We start from the raw sequence: 20,516 nt of genomic DNA, 5'->3' as shown, positions 1-20,516 counted from the left end.
TTCATTTGATGCTCTAAATCACTAAACTAATTAACTACTATATCAAAGACGTGGCGGTACTTTCAAAATTCGGAGCAATAATTTCTGATGAAAACCACCGAATAATGGACACGAATTTCAAATAATTATCATTTAATTTTAAAAATGTCCGGATTCGTGATCATTTCTTGTTACTTAACACGTTCACGCCGGTTTGATTAACTCTCAGGCTGGAATTTATTAATTATGCGTAAGTTTCTGAGAACAAATACAATTATCACTACAGAAGCACTCGTCAATCGTTCATAACGACACCAACATCTACTCCCCAATTTTTCATGCCGCATCACCTGATAAATACACGAGATCCGAAAGCGACGTGAACGTGTTAAAACGATTATCTACACATAAATATTATATAGAACTTACACAAAAGTGGAACCTGCCCCAAATGTTGACTACAAACAAGGGACAAACTTTTTGTATCCTGGAAACAACTTGAAGCTGCAGCGCATGGTAAATGAAAATAACGATTGCACGATGCCACCTGTTTAAGAATAATATTATAATTCGTTATGCTCCTAAACATATTTATCTATCAGATAAATTAAGGAAACAGACTCTTACTTTGCAAGGAATTCCAGCTCCATAATGAGAACAATAAGCACAACGCCTTGACGAAGCCTGCACTATTGCCGGGCTTAACGCTTCTGTTGTTAAGTCTTGGGTATTGCTCGACCATACTGCGCACGATTGATGAATGTAATAGTGCCCAGTTGATTCGAATAATGTTCCTATTTCCGGTTCTTCTGAATACCCAACTATAGTTAATTCCTCCACTGGTTCCGTAAAATTTGTTAGACTAGTATTCCTACAGATTATTCAATTACGGTAATGCTAATAAGGAATATTTTCTTTTATATGTATACATTTTTAGAACTTTAACAGTACCTGCACTTAGCTAGACTCTTCTGCCGGCGGCAAGTCACAGCACCAGGACCTGCTGTACGTGGACTTTTGTCTCCAGTAGTTATATCAACAAGATGATCAGTTGTTTCGTCACGGTTAGTGGACTTTTCAGGGGTAAAACCTTCAGGGCAGGTAAATCTTAACAATTCACCCTGACCTAGTTGACTTCGTTCACCCAAATTACACAAAGCGCATACTTTCCCTGGCCTAAAGAAAAGAGTCGATACCACATTAAAGTTACTGCACCGGCCCAGGCGTCGCCGTTCGAGCGTTAGTAAAGATATGCAAAAGTAAAATATTAAATGTCCTTGCCATTGTTCGGGAAAATATGGTGGTTCTTCTGGTGCTGGCATACATCTCTCGGTGTTAGACGACTCTCCATCAGGCGTATCTTCACCGAGACGAAGAGGACTTGGGGACTCTGAATGCGTGTCGTCATCTTTACTTTTAGTACGACGTGGTACACCTCTTGCATATCCAAGACTAAATGAGAACGAATTTATACAGTATACACGAAGTACTATGAAGTGGTTTAGTCTATGTGATACTAACCCTTTGCCCCTATTAGTCCCTCTTCCCAAAGATCTACGAGTGGTTCCACCGCGTGCAATTCCAGGTGGACGTTCTTTCCTAGGTCTACCTGGACCCCGCCTAATATTTAAAGGTTTACCTCCAGGAAGTGGAAATTTCGGGTACCGTAAAGGATCATGAAAAGCTTCATCCGGGGTTACTGCAAGAGAAACAAACTTTTGTGCTTCCTCTGAAATAATACAATTTTTGTAATGATATTCCGAACTGAGAATGTTAAAAAGTAAGATGCAAAATGATATATGCTGTAATTTTATAATAATCAACAAGCATGTACGCACTGTTACCAGGAGTTGTTGGTACAGGGCCAAGCAATTGATCTGAATTTGCTGGAGAAACAGGAATTCCTGTTGTTTCTTCATCTTCATCTTCACCATCAGAAGCTTCGTCTAATTCCATTTCTTCCTCACCCTCAAGACGCTCTTCATCATCCATGGCACCTCTACTAGACCTGTGTTGCTATGTAGTCCTGGATATAGAAAAGAAATGTTAATTTTGTCTTTTTCTACAACAGAATATTTATAGAAAAAATTCTATAGGGTCTCCCACGGATGCAGTACAGTATCCCTCGAGTTATGTGATTTTGGAGCAACTTTATTTAAAAAAAAATATATATGTAATTATAGATGAATATTTTTCAATAAAAAAGATAATAGGTATTTCACAATAGTTTGTATATATTTCAGAGTATTTCAGAGACTAATTCTGAGTCTTAACTTACATGGAACCAATTAATCGCGTAACTCGAGGGATACCTGTACTATCATGAAGGTGTAATACTTCATAAAAAAGAAAATAATGTGTTCTATCTTCTGAATGACTTGTTAATCTAAAGAAACAATTAGGATATTATTTTTAATACATTTAAAATCAGAATTGGAAGTTCCTACTGATAAAGAAAATTATAGAAATCAAACAATAATCTTCCCAATGTTTATAAAGCTGATAATGTGCAGAAATGATATTTTTTTTTAGCCAAGTGATATATGTGACAAATTTTTAAAATTGATTTTCTCAAACATAAGGCTTTGCCAAGCATATTTTTTGTCTAAATTCTTGATTTAATTTTATCTACTTGTACTACATTTTACAGGAAACCCATATAAATATAAAATCTATAAATCCACATGCACAAATAAGAAAAAATTTAACAAAAATTCATTTACCATTTGTTTGATATTGTCAATTTTTTCATCGCATTTAATTTTTTTTCTTAAATTTGCCTCTATGCACATACGTAATATCATATATTTTTAAAACATTGTAGATTTTCTTAGAGTAGATTTTAAACACTGCACTTTTGATAAGTAAATAATAAATAATATTATTACATATGTTACACATAATATAAAATATTTATATAACATGATAATTCAATAACACAACAGAAACTCATAAACATATGTCATATAAGAATATAAAATATAGATTGATTTTGACCTTGGCTATATCTCTTGACTCTTACAGTGTCTGCTTCCATGTTTTCAAATATAAAACACATAGATTTTTATTCATAAGGTTTTCTAGATATCAAAAATCATGGAACAAGTGGAAAGTAGTTGATTTTCCAATCAGATGTTTAATTTTCTCTAAAGATTAACGATATCTCCTTGAACATAACAAGTACACCTCTGAACTATTGCAAAGTGTCACCAAATGAAACATTCTAGTCGACAGAAACATTTAACGAGCAATCAATCAAACTTTAATTATTTTTTCTGAATGTTAGTACTATAAATGTGATCTTAATGAAATACTTAATTTTATTGTATCAATATATCACGACTACAATCGCCTGAATTTTTACAAAATTGCAATTATTACGTAAATCGGCGTGTATCATCAACAATTTACCAAAAGTTAAATAAAACTATTTCAGGAATGAATATTCCGTAATTTTTATGAAATCACGACAGTTAAATTGCGTATAAACGGTGTGCAAAACACATCGATCACTTCTTACGTGTCAATGCTTATTTCAACAACCGTGTTATAAATTTTCACGGTAAAGTTACTTTTCATAGAAAAAAAAACGGTTTCGCATAAAACTGCATTTCGCTGATAATAAAAACATTGACTCGTGTCTCGGTCCGAACTCACATAGCTTTTAATCTCTTTACAGTATAGAGCTCAGTCAGCTACAGCAGGATGGCGTGCCGCTCGGCAATCGGCGGTCACTCCACAGTGGGGAAAACCGAGGCACTATAATCACCGAAAAACGCCACTTTTCAACACCGAGAAACACAAATAGTCCTTGTCACCATGAGCCATGTCACCACATTCGAGGCGTCGTTTCTTCGGCGGATTCCCGCGTGCACAATTAACTTACGCTAAATAAAGCTGAGGACAATTTTGTTGGCACGGCCTTTACGGCGACAGTACGCCATTGCTATGTCAGAGTTTGCAGGCTATAAACATACCCGGGCCGCCCGTAACCACGCCGGATCACGTACCTTCCAGTTACTGTTGTCTCCTTAGCAGTTTCATGGCGGTTTTGCACGCGTAATTATCGGGATCCTCGTTGAAATTCGCACGGCTCATCCAAGTAAACATCTTGTAGTAACAGAAAAAAATGTCACAAGCTGCTTGAACGGAAGAGTACGCAACTGACGAAGCGCTAAAGTCACGGAGTCCGGATGTCGAACAAAGCCAGAGTACGCACTCACTTCGATGCACTCATGTGCTGCCACCACCGTGTAGCGCACGAAAATGCTACATGAAAATTAATGCAGGGGATTGGGAGAGAAGTCTATCACTAAAGTTTTGAACGATGGTCGAGGAAGTGCATTATATGTATTTATTTTTCGATTTGATAAACAACTTACGAAAACAGAAGTTTAATCTACGTGATAGTAATGGCGCTACAGAAGTTCCAAAGTAATTGGTGAGTTGGTTTAATACACTAATCTTATCATTTAAGGAGTAAAGTAATGGTATTGTTAAGTAAAAAGAATCGAACTGTTGCGTCGTTACAATGATCAAATAAAAAAAATAACGTTATTACTGTAGTGCAATATATCGTACATTATTACTATAACGCATAAAGTTGGTACTCGTTGTTCAAATGTCACTACTAAATTCGAAAAGATCTAAGAACACAGATATTCTTAGATGCAATAAATTTGTCGCAGTGACGACACATCTGACGACCCACGATCTTCTAAGAAATTTAATATATTTTTGACAACTGTAAAATGAAAAGAATTGTTATATCGATGACAAAAATATCGTTTCTTTAAATTTTAATTTACTATTTGAATACTTAAATACCTGTTTTATCTTCTGTGTTCATGAACATATTCATAATGGAAAAACGTTTCACTTGACTGAACGACTTCAGAAAATTGTTGAGCATCTCGGTGTCACTAGGGGTGCAAAAATGTCGCTCTAAGCAACGCAAAATCGTACTGAACATGTTTCCGTCGAGTTCGTTGCCTAAAACTAATAAATTTTGTGTAGAAAAGAGATTTCTGAAATTCTCATGTTTTATTAAAAAACTAACTTGTGCCTAATTTATCGACGTTCAAAGACCGCAACAACTGGGCGTGTATTTCTAAATCAGTATCACTTTTCATTGACCGCCATATGCGCATAAATTCGTAGGGGTTTTCGATATTATTAAAATCCTGAAAATTGCATTAATCAAGATTTTGTATTTCCTTTTCTGGAATATCGTTAAAAGCATACCTTTGAAATACATTTTTTCGATTTACTAGTTTTTATCTCGTATTTATCAGCAACTTGTATTTTCCTTGGAGACGACACTGTATTAAATGAGTTAGAATTTTGTTCGTGACTTTTTTTTACATTCTTAACATTAAATTTCGATTTCTTGTCGTCGTACGTTTTATTCTTATTCGAGGTGTTTGTGTTGGAATTATTTTTATTAGCAGTCATCTCGCTTGATTTGATTTTCACATCATTGTTACAAGGTTCGCTAGGTAATTCCTCGATGATAACAGAATTGCCTCGCTTAGGAGGCATCGCGCAAGAGAAGATTGATTTTGGGTTTGTAAATAAGGAGGAACTCCTTTCTTGCGCCGAATTAGACCAAGAAGGTTTAGACAATTCGGATTTCTTTGAAACATCGTTTCTAATCGTTTCATTTTCTTTGTTATCGTTATCGAGACAGTAATCGGCTTTAAAGTGCGGCCTGGGTCTCAAATTTTGCGACGGCCCTGGTGCTCGGTCGCAAAAGCAAATATTATTCTCGATAGATAATTTTGATTCGAATTGCTGATAGAAACTTTTATTTTTTACGATTTCATTTGACTTCGATTCTACATTCGCATCTTCGTCCTGTTCTACGATAGCCATTCTACGAGTATCAAATTAGAATGAATTAGACTCGAATAAATCAGGAATTAATTTGTGTTTGTTTGATTAAATTTTTTTTTATGGTTTACCTCACTTTCTTAGATGTGCAAGGTTTTCTTAACTTTTTTACTCCGGCTATTGCATTTGGGTTGGTTGGTTCCAATTTCAAAACGGTTTCGTAATCTAGCAGTGCCTAAATATTTATTAAGTTGTTATTTTAATGTAAAATATTTCGTGGTCGCATTGCTCGTTGTTTAAATACCTCAGACGGGTTTTCTAGGTGTTCTAAAGTCACAGCTCGTCGCAGAAGAGCTTTGACATTTGTACATTCCGCGCTAAGTACAAAATTGCAATCGTCAAGGGCTTTTTCATAACGCTGAAGTTTCATAACTAAAAACACACGTATACGTTACTTTCAGCGAATGTGCAACTTTTAATGTGAATTATTTTACATTATTAATGAGACCAATCCTCTTACGTGTCATCGCGCGATTGTTGTACGCAGATATATTTGAATCTATCTTAATACTAATATTATAATGTTCGAGAGCTTCTTCGTAATCTCCAGCCCTGAAACACTCGTTTCCCTTTTCCCTTTCTTGTTCCGCCATTACGTTTAATTCGGTCCCGGTCAATGATGCTAATAAAACATCGTTTTAATATCGTTTAGTTGAATTGTCTAGAAACGTGATCTACTATTTTAATGAGCAGAATAGTACTCACGACGTACATTTGTCAATTATTGTCTGTTTTTCAAGTTTCTTTTTCTCAATTACTTCCTTTTGTTTTCGTTGAAATATTTTGGCGCCAGCACGGTTCTGCTCGTCACGTATATCTATTTTATTTAATTCTGTGTCGACGTCGTACTTATCCCATGCGGAGTAATCGCACGAAGCGATTCGTTTGGTTTTGTCAGTACTTCTCGAATTCGTTGCTTTATTATTCTGATTATATTAAGAAAAAAGTGGAGTATAATAAAAATAAATTAAGCAATATACTAAGTAATATGCAGTAATAAAAAATATACTTTTATGGGTTCCTCTATAAATTTCCTGATTTCCGGCTGAGGAAGCGCGTCTGACAATAATGTTGCCTTTCCTTCTTCTAAATCTTTTTCACGAGACTGCATTTCAGACGACCAAGTATTTATGTCCGTATCAATTTTCTTGCACTCACTTGGTTCTAACATGTTTCGCCTGATAACGGGCTCGAATTTTCTTAAAACTGTACTCGTTGGTTTAATAACAGTCAAGCGTTCTTCCGCGTGTCTCGTTAAATCCGGGTAATAACCTTCTTCGCCGGAACTATTAATAAAACATAGGGTAAATCATTCGTGAAAGTATAAAAATACATGTACTCCTATGTATTGTCAACATACATGCAATTAATAGGTACAACAAATATTATGAGTGGGTCACCTACTCAAGACAGCGTATTTCATTATAAAATAGATTCAGCGAACGTAACAAACATCAAAACGCATTAATGAAAATCTAAAAGATTAAAAATTAATTACATCGGCGGAAGTCGATTTGAATATAGTTTTCGTAAAGTTGAAAACCCCGCCGGATTCTGATATCTACTTACCGCAGTATAGTTACTAAATGCTCCAGCGTTTTCCCGTCTGTGCATTCGGAAATGTATTCATACGAAAGATGCTCGACCGGTATGCCGTACCTTTCGAGTAACGACTTTTTCTCAGGTTTCGCAACGCGAATAAGCTCTGTATCGTTCGCATCCATTGTACTAAACAAAATACCGCGTTGGTGGGAAATGCTTTCCTTCAGATAGAACCTATTTAATTCGGTTGCCATGGGAACACGCATACCAAATTGTGAATTTCGTATGGTTTATCTACAAAGGTACGTGCATCAAGCTCGATCGATAATGCAGAGAACCTACCTTACGATGCGTTTCCAACGGAAGTTCTAGGACGAGTGTATAGCGGCGTATGTATACAGTTCATTCGAGCATTCACAATACGCCATCCGGTATTATACCTAACCTTTTGTTAGTTCAAGACCCTTGTGCGAATGATTAAATAGATGGACAATGAACTCTCTATTGTATTTGGAACTTTTCAGTATACTCATTCGTACAATTGTACGTTTTTCCTATCGAAACATTTGATTCGAGAGAATTTAATAACAATCGACAGTGACTATAAAGATTTATCATTAATCGTTACTCGTGTTTCTCAAATATCGTTTTACGATTATTAGCAGGTAGAATGCAAATTCAGACGCAAATAATATATTCATAAAATATCGTATCATCACACTACTCTTTATAGTGTGTATCGGTGAAAAGTTCACGAATAGTAAGGGTGACGATTGTTATCAGTAATTATTGCCGATGAAGAGTTTGTTCGATTCGATAACGCGATAATTCGAGGCACGGTGCCTCGGACGCGGTAGAAGTTATTGTGGTCATAAAGAGAAAAGTGTTCGCGTAGTTACCTGTACTCGCGGACACGCGCTTGCATACTAGCGCTCCGCGCATTGGTCTCCGCTTACCTGTTAACACGCCAGTCACCTTGTAGCGTGGAGCAGTACGCCATGCCGTGGTCGAGACGTGCAGTGGGCAGTCTGGAGAGTGCATATTAGACAGCGCGAGGCGCTCAAGCTCGAGCATTCGCCGGCGAGCGCTCGGTGAGATCGGTGCTGAGTTGTTTCCGTGGATCGCGTTCGTTCGCGTATTGTCATCGGTGAATTTCGTCCCGTTTCTATCATCACGATACGGAATAACACAAAATAAAGAAACGCAGAAGCGTGATTTGCGTAACGGGGGACGTACAATCGTGGAATTCTACGCCGAGTGAATTTATTATCGCTAGTGGATATCAGGTATTTATTCAAGCGTGTTTTCGTACATTGCGTCAAATAGTATCACATGCCAGTATTGTGGAAAGAAGTTCGACTACCTTGTGTAAACACGGGCCACATCTGTCCGCTGTTTAATGTTTGCACATCACGGTCGACCTTCTGGAGGTCGCGCTGATAGGAGATTTGATGACTCCTCGTAACACCTGAATTATCATACAAAATGTTCTACAGACGACGTTTCCTCGCGTGTACATTTTGAGGTTAATCTCTCCTCGCTTGGCGCGTCTGCAATCGTACCACAATGTATGCATCTGTCACCCGGCGAGTACGATAAACCGCGATAAAGTATTCAACGTGTAAACGATGTCGACTGGCGCGTTTATTATTCATCAAGAAAATGCTGGGTTTAATTACATTCGTCATCGCAGTTTGTCGATAAACGAGCGTCGTCGATTGGCAATTTTGTACGACGTACTTGCAAACATTCGATTTCAGTCATACGTTGATAAGGTCACGTATTAAACAACGCTTCTCTATTTTAAAAAAAAGATACACACTGGTTGGTGTTAATGTACGTTATCTAATCTTGCGACTTAAATCAAAAGAAGTAAAAGGAAAAAGAATTCATATATGAGACAATTACAAGGTCGAAATAAAGTAAAACACATCAACTTGATGCAAATGAAATTCGTCATTTATTTGCTTTTTAAATAATTGCGATTTTGTACGAGTACGTTTTCCATTGGTGTTTTTTTTTATATTAGAATACATTTATAAATTACATTTAATGTGATGTACAGGTATTTACAGTTAAAATAAATTTCTAATCTTTGGCTTTAGACTTTAGTATTATATGTACATAGAATCAGAAAGTCTATATTATCCTTTATTGCAAAAAGATTACGAGTTCAGCATAAATGAAACCGACATCACGCTCAAAATAGTACAAGACTATTATGCAGTATATTATACAATAAAACAGTAAGACTATGTAGGAAGTTACTTTCAATATTTCGTGGGATAGTCGTTACTATTCATAACTTGCTACGATCGTCGTAGTATTGATCTATCTAATTAACTTTTCTATATTTCCTGTTTCCGTAATTTCATTTTCAATTCGTGCTAAACTTGTTCAATTACATTTAAAGGTGACTGTAGGGGTACTTGTATATCTTTCTGTTAATTATGCAATATCCATTATCTATTGCTCTTTATATATTTTTCAAATTTGAACCTCCCTTACCTGTGTTTAGCACTAATGAGGTTTTTAGAGAGCAACGCGACCCTGATACTTGTTTATTTTTAATATTCTTCTGACATTTTCATATTTACTTAATTAAGTTAATTTTTTCGAGCCAATTCGTGGTCTGAAAGCTAATTTAAATTATGTTTATGAACGGTATCTAAATTGCAGACGTATATATTTAAATAATTTTTCAATTCACGATAAAGTTGTTGTCTCTTCCATGCAGTAACCTATAATAGTTACCTTACGATTTCAAGCATGTATAACGAACCAGTACCTACAAATTAGTAATTCATATTTTATCGTAATCCTTATCCTGTTACCATACTAAATTAACGTATGTTTGGATCGATTATACATTACCTGCCGTGAACGATTTTTAACAACTGAAATCGTCACAATAATTTGGATCGTTGATTTACGAAAATTCCTGCGTGCGTCGTTCTTCCGTGCAGCGTGAACACTCCCTAACAATAAGCTGCGTGCGCATTGGAGCGAAAGTGGTTAATAAAGTTTTCGGAAAGAAATGTTGCGTTTCGTGTGTACCAACCTTAATATCCACCTTCCCTAGTGTCTCAATTGTCGAGAGAAACTTGCAGAGTTGTTCGCGCGCGAAGTAGCGATTTGTCGACGGTTTCGTTCGGCGCGAAAAACCGTGGAACGGAAAAATCGAATCGGCGCGACGCAGGAATCGCGAGAGCACGTGGGCGGTGCTCGGGTCTAGTTCTCCGCGCGCCGTTCGCTTCCAGTATTCGTCTGCCCGTCCGAGGCAACGAGTGGTTCTGTCGTTGGTGCGTGCACACGCGCGCGCGCGCTAGCCTGCTCGCTCGTCGAACCTTTTCTCCTCTTTTTCGTAATCCGAACGAGCGACTCGACGTTGGCGGCGCCAAGCGAGAAAAGATGATGAGGAGAGGGAGGCCGTCGACCCGTTATAAATGGAACTAGCAAGACAGCATTTCTTGAATCGTTTCTTGTGTTATTATTCGCAGCGTGTCGGCGCGCTGGTCCGCATGTCTTCCCGCGACGCGACCGGAACGCCACCGTCCGCCGACGTTACCACCGCGGTCCAGAGGATGCAGTCGAACCCCGGCAACGGTGGAAAGTGACGTTTTCGAAAGGAACAAAAAAGAGAAATCGGAGAGGAGCGAGAAATCGAGTGGACAGGAAGTGGCATTTTCAACGACGCGACCAACGACCGATCTCGCCCGCCAGTGTGTCTCCGTTAGGCGAGCAACTTTCGACCCGGTTTCGCGCCGAGCGCGTTTTCGGTCCATAAAAAACGTAAATCCGGGGGACGGAAAATGTGCAACGTTCGCGGGATTCGGGAACGCGTGAAGTGAACCGTAGTTTGAAAGTCGTGTGTCTTCGCGGTCGGTTCGATCGGAATTAGCAGTCGTTTGCTCGACAATTCACCACCGTGTTTCGTTGTTGCGGAATCGTTTAAATTGGCTGTGACAATTCGTGACGCTCGGTCCCCGATTTCTTCGCGAGAGGACTGCAGCGGTCGAGCAGTGAATCACATCCGAGCGACGTTTCGAAAGATCGACGTGTCGTCGCGTCTAAAAAGGTGGCTCTTACTCAACACGCTTTATCGCGCCATTGGGAAGCGTGCGCGGAATGAACAACGTGGTTTCACGTACTCCGTGAAGTTGCCCCTATGGCTCGAGCGTGATTAGTGGAAGCGGAACAAGTGACCAACGTTACGAGTGCTACCGGTTGCTCTACGATGTGAATGAATAAACAGACGCTCGGTACGAGGACGAGAATTACCAAGGGACAAATACGATCGTTTAAATCCAGTTTCTTATTCGAAACAACCTTTCGTCGTGTTTGGCAACAGTTTTCTTTTTTCGCGTAAACGTGACGTTTTCGTAAAACTGTGTTTATCGAGAATCGTCGTGCAGCGCGCGCGTGTCGTTATCTGCAAACGTTTGTGACGGTTGCCCTTGTGCGATGTAAATGGACTTTATTGCCGTTGGAACGAAACGGATTGCGCGTTCAGTGAAAAACGGCGCGAACAGTGTCAATTGGAGAATATATAATGTGCAAGCGCCGTTCGGATGACACCTAACATCCACGTCTGATGACAAACGTCAATAGGATCAGGGTGGTCGTCCTCGGCGGCCCCAGAGTCGGAAAATCAGGTAACCTAGAAATATTTTACTTTTTATTTTATGGCGGCTCTAGCGTCGTTAATGGCGCTGTTATCGGTAAAGGGCGGTTTACATAAATCGTCTTCCATACGTACTAATCAGTATCCCTAAATAATGAAATTGACTTGAATATTACATCGTATCAAACGCGATTGTGTTCTTAAAACTGGACGATTGAAATACGAATGTATATAATCAAGTGCATATTTGATATTATTTACACGTTGAAACAGCTGACTCATTTCGCGTGTAGTAACTTATTCGCGGATGAAAAATAAGACTTTCTCTAAAAATAAGCTTATCCAAAGTCTATATCCTTCTGTATTTTATTTTATCTTCTTTATTTCTCTGTTTTGCTATATTTTAATGCCAAGAATGTTCGTTGTGTTCAGAAAAAATATTTTCCCTTAATCTGATTCACTTTTGAGCAAAACTTGTATACAGTCCAATATACAAAATATTATTAACTTTCTTCGAGGATGGAATGCATTTACATTTCGTTGTTTTACAACACGAAATAACAATGACGTAAACTTGTATAATTTTATTTCTGAAATGAACCAAGGAACTTGTTTGAAAATTGTCTCTAATTAATTTTAAGTTCCCCAGATATCACTTAACATATTGTGCAACCGAATTTGTAATGGAACGATGTCTCCGTGTGATTTGTTCGTATGAAAATACACTTGATACCAGCGTCGTTGCGTTATGGAAAAGTACGTCCCACGGTACGAATATAAACGTATCGGGGAGATATTAATTATAGCGGACAGTACTAATATTGTGTCATGTAAAGCGTGTAATTTCTGCACGTCTATCTAATACCGCAACGACGGATTGAATGAAAGTGCCGTTAAGATGAATACGTATAGTCTTTCGTATAATACAGTGCATTAGTTAGCCCGACAGTCGTACGACGCGTACAAAGCGAGCAAATGAAGGCAATAAGATAGTTCACTGACCTCGAATTAATCCTATTAATAAGCCGCGGAACTGATACCCGCGAATGAAGTGTAATTCCCCTGTTGTATGCACACGTAATTTTTTTTCAATAAGGTCACCATTCATTCTGCGTAATTAAAATTTATTACAGACACCTATTATCAGTTTCCACGAAGAAAAGTTTGATTTTTACAATTAACATTTGAATACAATTTAAAGAATTGATTATTTTGAATCAGCTTTTTTTTTGCAACGAAGTACGATATGAAAAACGTTACAAAACACATTTACTACCAAGTTATAAAACGCATAAAAATATCGTTGAAATATAAATTTACTTAGAGACCCTACAGTTACTCGAATTTGGTACGCGACCCAAAGTCATATCCCGGTAGAATTAGGGTTAATGGATTAAGCGATTAGTAATATGTAATTTTAGTTCTATCCATCACGCGTCTGTCTGGATAGTTCAGAATTGATCTTTGTAATATGCAGTTGTATCGTGCCATAGCATTAACTTGATCGACAGAGAATTATGTAAGATGGCGAGACTGATTGGCAGTAAATTATGCCATCGGTAATATTTACAAACACAGTCAACTTTAGGAATAACCAGAAGTCTGATATCGCCAAATTGAAGTTGTGCATACGGTGTAACCTTTTAGCGTTAAAAATTTCATCGCGCTTGGTACGCAATTCAGAAGTCGAACTCATGATAAATGACTCTGTTACGTAACGAAGCTGCACAGAAATCTGAAAGTTTGCGCGTTTAGACCAAACACCCGAGGTTATCAAATACAGATTAGAATTCGTTTATATCCCCATTAGTTAATGGCATTATTGGAGACCTTACGAGTCTTTGCAAAGTGATAGTATGGAGGGTGTTCAGCCACTTCTGGCAAAAATTTTAATGGAAGAGGTCAAAATAAGACGAAAATTAAGAATATAAATTTCTTGATTGAGGCATCGTTAAAAAGTTATTAAAAAATTTCAAATCATCGTGGAAAAATTATTTTCAGTGGCAGGGGTGAATTACAATCATTTTTGGTGAACAGACATACACCCAAAATCCTACGCATTTTCGAGAAAAAAATTCGAGTAGGTGGACAAATTTTTCGGCGAAAATGAAAAATTTCAAATCGATCTAAAAAAAATATTTTTGGTTGCGAGGGTCAATTACAATCATTTTTGGTGAACAGACATACCCCCGAAATCCTACGCATTTTCGAGAAAAAAATTCGAGTAGGTGGACAAATTTTTCGGCGAAATTAAAAAATTTCAAATCGTTCTGGGAAAATTATTTTCAGTTGCGGGGGTCAATTACAATCATTTTTGGTCATTACACATACCCCCGAAATCCTACGCATTTTCGAGAAAAAAATTCGTGTAGGTGAACAAATTTTTCGGCGAAATTGAAAAATTTCAAATCGATCTAAAAAAAATATTTTTGGTTTCGGGGGTCAATTACAATCATTTTTGGTCATTACACATACCCCCGAAATCCTACGCATTTTCGAGAAAAAAATTCGTGTAGGTGAACAAATTTTTCGGCGAAATTGAAAAATTTCAAATCGATCTAAAAAAAATATTTTTGGTTGCGCGGGTCAATTACAATCATTTTTGGTGAACAGACATACCCCCGAAATCCTACGCATTTTCGAGAAAAAAATTCGAGTAGGTGGACAAAATTCTCAGCGAAATTGAAAAATTTCAAATCGTTCTGGAAAAATTATTTTCAGTTGCAGGCGTCAGTTATAATCATTTTTGGTGAACAGACATACCCCCAAAATCCTACGCATTTTCGAGAAAAAAATTCGAGTAGGTGGATAAATTTTTCGACGAAAATGAAAAATTTCAAATCAATCTAAAAAAAATATTTTTGGTTGCGGAGGTCAATTACAATCATTTTTGGTCATTACACATACCCTTAAAATCCTACGCATTTTCGAGAAAAAAATTCCTTACCGAAAATATATACCATGAGTATAGTAGACTCTAGATATCGAAATAGCGTTGGCGAAGTGAGGAGCGTGTTTGAATGGTAAATCCAAGGTTCTGGGATCGATTCCCGTTCAAGTAGTATATACTTTATTTTATTATAAAAGTTTATTATGTACTCTCCTCTCCTCTCCAATGCTACTAGAGGTATGGTTCATAACTTTAATTGTTTATATCTTCAAAATTATTGAATATCTACACCTAATATTTTCCACATATCATTAGAAACATAACGTTGCAAAGACTCGCTAGAATCGAAGTCGGGACAAATCGGAGGTTCTTCCCTTGTTAGTCCATCGATCAACGTTCGTGTATCGTCGAAAAAGTAAATGTTTTCCGGTTCGCGGTCCCGAAAATGCGTTCTCACACGGTCTACCCGGGTCCGTATCGTTCACGGGACGACCGTTTGATCAGAAAGCGGATATTCTCGGCGAGAGAATCCGTAAAAGTCGTGAGAGAGGCTGCGTCCCGCTGGGTATAATAAGGACCTCCGTGGACGTTATCGGATATCACTATGAGAGTGGTCAGCGGGTCGTCGAGCTACGAAAAATCCTCGCACGGCAGCAGGTTGAGAGATCTGGACATCCGATACATCCGTTCTGTTACCGAGCACACGCTCCCCTCGTTCGGGACCTGCTGCATGCCGAGTTTACGCACCGACGTGCTTTCCTCCCCTTATCGGCTTCCGGCGAATCTGTGCTTCCACGCTTTCAGCTCTCGGGCCCAACAAATCGTTCAACGGAATCCCGTGGTCGCATGGCGATTGATTTTTCCGCTCCTTGCTTGGCTACCGACCGGCTACCCACTTCCTAATTAGAATTACTCGGTTCACTTTGTTCCTTGGTCCTTGGTCCGATCGGATCGAGCGCGTGATAAAATTTATCGCAGGAAAGACTAATAGCCCGTAGTCTTAACCCTAGGAAGACCGAGCCACGAGCTTGTCACGTTTGTTACGATAGTCGAGGACTGAGGGCGGCTGCTTGCGATCGGACGTTTATTTAGAGTTTGTTAGTTGCGGAAGAACCAGTGCTTGGTTATCATCGAGAACCTCTAGAAAGGTGGATGTCCTTAACAAACCTCCAGAATAGGGATTATACAGAGGTTCCATTTAAAGTCGCTACTTTTGATGACGCTAACGTAAGATACGATTTTTTTAAACGAGGTTGAGATATAGTAGCGTCTGGTTTAATAGGTTTTGTTATTTTCTATGTAACGTACTAAGGATAAGGGGTGGTTTTATCCTCTCAGAATATTTTTTGTGAAAACTCTAGAACGATACGGAAGCCGCCATCTTCGAGAATGAACCACGTGCGCCGCCTGAACGGCGGAACGAAGTACTACTTGCTTCGTATCGCGAAGGGAGAAAATCCCTAGCTCTCCGACCAATCAAGACTCGTCTCTTTTATCTATCCGAATGTTAGAAAAATCTTCTTATTTGCCATTGGTATCGTCCTCGAGATATATTTTTGCTCTCCATTGCGTTCAGAATCTTTCCTATATCGTAACTGCACAAATAAGAAATATAAACACTTTATTGTGTCATTTGCAACATGTTGTTCAAAAATCAAGTTCGTTCTTTGCTTTCACGGTAAACACATTGCGTTGAACAAACAAACAATATTATGGTTGATAAAAGCCACCGTTTACAAATATCCGATTACGCGTACGAATACCAAACCTAACCACAACTGTGGAAATTCCAGAACTACTGATCTTTCGTTTTTTTTGTTTGTTTTTGGTTACTTAATATACAATAATATGAAATGACAGTCTTATTACGTATGTACAAAGAAACTAATATGAAAGAGAAGTAATATCCTTCTTATATCAGAACCATGAATGCGCAATTCGATAAATTCTGGAATTCGAAGTTCTGGCATTGCTAAATTGGATAATAAATCACATCGGTGAATCAAGCTTAGAGTAGAGTCACCATTGTTGTCTAACGTACACATTTATGGTTTTGGCATACACCTAGGAACAAAAAAGATATTCGATAAAAGTTAGGTTTGCTGTAAAAAGTGAACGTTTTCACATTCATGGTTCTGGTATAAAGCAGACGATATACTATTATCGACGTTTCGTTCTGTTTCTGACGACCATCTTCAGAAATGCACAGACAATTTTCTGCAAATAAATATTGTAATATGATAACGTGTGAAATTGTATGTGAAAGTGCGAAATGGGTTTTGTAAAGAAAGGACCCGAGGGAAAGTAATAGAAAGAAAAGGAGTAAAAAGTAGAGAGACATTTAAGAGAAACTTATTTCTTAGATTGTGCAGGTTGTATGTGATGAATGTAAATAAAACAAAAAACAATGTTGACTGGCAGTAAGAACCTTTATTCTCTTTACAATAACGTTTGACCTCAAAAACGAGAATTCATAAAGAGAAAAATGGTGAGCAGGTTTTAAAAATTGAGGCCATTTTCAAGTTCGAATGTTAAGACAAAGAATGTTAAAGTTCCTCTGGAATATTTCTTCGTTTCTCTTTACTCTTCCTACTATGTATTAATTTCAAATTTTTACTTTCTCGATGCCTTATTCTGCAATATTAACTTATCTTTAACATCTTTCACACACAGTTTCACGCATTATCATATCGTAATATTAAAACTCGAAGTTACTTTCATTTAGTATTCGTATCAAGATTGTCCTACAAAGTAGCGAATATCCATCATATAATTTTATTATATCGTACGAAGCAATTTCATAAATCTGCTTATTTAACTATGCATAAACAGTCCCATCGGATTAAACCACCGGGACAACCATAAATGATTTTTTATATTTTCTCTCAGCCGACGAAGCGACTTTGCGTAAGTCGATTAACATTTATCGATTAAGTACGAACGCAATGTTTGAACAAAGGTATGGTAAAACTCGCGAAATAGTCTGGTATTATATTTTTAGGTGGATTTTCGCAAGTTCACGGTCGATTTCAGGTATTTATAGGGACGATAAATTTTCGGTCATGCTCGCGTCGTAGAGGCGTCGAGTTTCGCGGTAATGCATGAAGAGCGACGTCGTTTTGCAGAATGCATTAATAGGAAATCTCCTGGAAGCCACGAGAACGTCGATGATTACGGTTAGGGCCATTTATCTGCGTTAACGCCTATTGAAGTGGCAATTGGAAGCTGGTGCGCGTTTCCATGTCGCGCGAAGTATTCATAAATTCATTTGGGCTGAACGACTCGCTTTATTACCAGCTCGGTAAAAAGTACAACCAGACAGGGGCAAAAAAAAAAGTAAATACAGTACTGTGTTCTGCATATCGTGATTGTTATTTCGTTCGATTCGACTTCTCCGTCGTATTTTAATAGTTTATTTGGTATTATAGATATTTAAAAAAAAAGCTTGAAATATGAATTCGAGTAATAAAACGAACTCGAATTTTCCAGCTCGGTTTCGATTTCTAATTTCGCAGGAGACGCGTGCGTCGCGAGTTACGCGTAAATATTTCGCCAGTTGTTTCAATATTTTACAACGAACCGGCCGAGTCAGCGCGAATTTTTGCTCTCGAAGAAAGAAACAAATTCGGCTTCACGCACACGCGTGTCTATTTCAGGAAACGCGCGCACAAATGAGCATATAAAGAGTGAATCAGCAATAATTCGCGACGATTTATTATCGTAGCTGAATTCACAGCCTGAAGCCTCGTTCGTGCATCTTGATTCATATGACTGGGTCGAACCCTGAAGTTACAAATATGAATAATCAAACAGGATGATGGAGCGACCGAATAAAACGAGCGGCCATATTGTATGGGGCTTTGTACCACGGCGGGGAAAGAAGTCTGAATTCCACGCTGAGTCGCATTAATGAGCTCTCCACGGAAAATAATTGTTACATTTCTCGCTGAAACATATGTCACTTCATTATTTTTCCTTTGGTATTTCGTTGGAAATTATTATTTATCCAACAATCCCCATTAGTGTACAAAGTAGTGGTACATGATAATCAAAATAAGGTTGCAAAGGTAAAATGTTAAAAAAGTCAAGATGTATAGTTATATGAGGTAGATACAATATAATATTTGATATTCTTTTGTTGCATTTGGGAATAGGTTTCTTTATTATATATTTCTATAATTAAAGCAAAAAATTGTTCAAGCAATATTGATCCCTTTGTTAGTGATAGAATTGATCATGTCTTATAATTGAAACCACTTAAACCTTCATCTACCTTAACTCAACATCGATCAACGTAAGATTGCACAAAATGTTTTCCACACAATTAACCATGAACATTGGACCGAGAAAACTAGTTTGCAAGAAGCTGTAGGAGAACCAATCCGTCACCGTGAAATTACAACGTACTCTATACAGATTTCGATTATTGAACGCGATCAGGAAGAAAAATTTAACCGCCACCCCATCGGTTCCCTTTGGAACAAGAGAACTATCCATCGTCTTCCATTCGATTAGGTCTACTATTGGGATTACACTAATTTTTCTGCATTGGAATATTCGAATAATAATAATTTGAATAGCATATAAATATTTCTGTACTGGTAATTTTGTATTTAGTTAGTTTATATTTTCATTCGCTGGGAACCATGCAAGTAAAATGCAGGTAGGTCGCGAGCACCTATAGGAACGTGGGACTGAAAGAGCATATTTCCAGCCATATTAGGCCAATTAAAACGCGTCGATAATGAACTCCCGATCGCATACAGCGGTTGTGTATCACACGAAAGATGGTTGGCGCGGAGGTTGAAAAGCGATTAAGTCGCTCGTCGGTGAATCGTGTGTAGCGCGGAAGATGCGGGTGCACGGGAACGAAATACGGCTGCAGTTGCAGCAGCCGCGCTGCACCCAGCGCAGTGCCATTCGCTGACGCGCGATGCTTGTCTGCACGGCGTACAGTGGTCTATAGATAGATTCACGGCGGATAAAGCTCGGTGCACGTAAGAAAATAGTAATTACGGGCACGATCACCGCGGATAAGAAGGAGCAAGATAAAAAAGACAGATTCACGGCGCGGTAGAGGCAACGAGCCGCGTCTTCTGCTCTTGTCCCGCTGGGGCTGCTTTCTTTGGGGCTTCTCGGAGTCTCGTTTCTCAGATCATACATGTATGACCGAACCCTCTATTTCACTGATTTATTCACGATATTATCGCGTTTCGTGTAACATTAGTTTCACATAAAATTTAAACTGTCGAGAAAATAAAAATTTTCCACCAAGTGGCAAAGTCGTTTCAAAGAAATTCGCCTTTATCTCCTGCCGACGGTCGTAGTCGTAGTCGAAAAGTAGAAAAGGACGACGAGTGGAACGAGATAAAAAGCATTGTCCTTTATACAAATCGTCGCCGGCATTCGGGCTCGTATCGTGTTTCGAATGTCGTCTTTCACGCTTCACTGGCTCCAGGGTAGATTCCCCCAGTTACGGGGATTAGAAATATTTACGTGGTTCGTTTTACGAATCGTCACTGTTACGGTTACGAGGATCGGGGAATGTGAAGAACGCGAGAAATCATTTTTGTACGTACGATGGACAAG

General features: G+C 38.2%; 3 protein-coding genes across 4 annotated transcripts in view; 1 reads left to right on the top strand and 2 right to left on the bottom strand.

Moving 5' to 3' along the window:
• LOC143347064 (uncharacterized) overlaps positions 1 to 4,129 on the bottom strand; it is a 31,050-nt gene extending 26,921 nt beyond the window's left edge. The window contains exons 1-7 of the mRNA XM_076775917.1: positions 3,637 to 4,129; positions 1,818 to 2,005; positions 1,501 to 1,708; positions 1,261 to 1,431; positions 931 to 1,155; positions 607 to 850; positions 409 to 526 (exon numbers count right to left, since the gene is read on the bottom strand). Coding sequence (XP_076632032.1) covers positions 409 to 526; positions 607 to 850; positions 931 to 1,155; positions 1,261 to 1,431; positions 1,501 to 1,708; positions 1,818 to 1,971 — 1,120 coding nt within the window. The 5' untranslated portion in view covers positions 1,972 to 2,005; positions 3,637 to 4,129. The remainder of the gene's footprint in view (positions 1 to 408; positions 527 to 606; positions 851 to 930; positions 1,156 to 1,260; positions 1,432 to 1,500; positions 1,709 to 1,817; positions 2,006 to 3,636) is intronic.
• Positions 4,130 to 4,387: 258 nt separating this feature from the next.
• On the bottom strand, positions 4,388 to 7,831 carry Spag1 (Spag1 axonemal dynein assembly factor). Its single transcript, XM_076774566.1, has 11 exons — positions 7,756 to 7,831; positions 7,441 to 7,647; positions 6,881 to 7,157; positions 6,584 to 6,797; positions 6,332 to 6,493; positions 6,116 to 6,243; positions 5,943 to 6,046; positions 5,224 to 5,854; positions 5,039 to 5,162; positions 4,807 to 4,977; positions 4,388 to 4,723 (listed from the first exon to the last, which is right to left on the bottom strand). The coding sequence occupies exons 2-11, from the start codon at positions 7,593 to 7,595 to the stop codon at positions 4,644 to 4,646; spliced, it is 2,046 nt and encodes a 681-aa protein (XP_076630681.1). The 5' UTR covers positions 7,596 to 7,647; positions 7,756 to 7,831; the 3' UTR covers positions 4,388 to 4,643.
• A 601-nt stretch (positions 7,832 to 8,432) lies between these two features.
• Positions 8,433 to 20,516, top strand: part of LOC143346426 (ras-related and estrogen-regulated growth inhibitor) — an 85,054-nt gene continuing 72,970 nt past the window's right edge. For both annotated transcript variants that reach the window (XR_013080419.1, XM_076774501.1), the window contains exons 1-2: positions 8,433 to 8,699; positions 10,914 to 12,068. Coding sequence is in view for 1 of the 2 variants with exons in the window: in XM_076774501.1 (XP_076630616.1) it covers positions 12,008 to 12,068 (61 nt within the window). In the remaining variant the exon portion in view is untranslated. The remainder of the gene's footprint in view (positions 8,700 to 10,913; positions 12,069 to 20,516) is intronic.

The sequence above is a fragment of the Colletes latitarsis genome, chromosome 10, assembly GCF_051014445.1.
Source record: "Colletes latitarsis isolate SP2378_abdomen chromosome 10, iyColLati1, whole genome shotgun sequence".
In the NCBI taxonomy this organism is placed as follows: Eukaryota; Metazoa; Arthropoda; class Insecta; order Hymenoptera; family Colletidae; genus Colletes; species Colletes latitarsis.
This window is presented reverse-complemented; position numbering and strand designations above follow the sequence as displayed.

Excerpts from the sequence above, each read along its gene's own strand:
- Spag1 (XM_076774566.1), bottom strand. The coding sequence starts at position 7,595 with ATGGATGCGAACGATACAGAGCTTATTCGCGTTGCGAAACCTGAGAAA. Across the intron at positions 7,158-7,440 it reads CATTTAGTAACTATACTGCG|TTCCGGCGAAGAAGGTTATT; the intron begins GTAAGTAGATAT and ends TTTTATTAATAG. Across the intron at positions 4,724-4,806 it reads GAACACAGAAGATAAAACAG|TTGTCAAAAATATATTAAAT; the intron begins GTATTTAAGTAT and ends TTCATTTTACAG.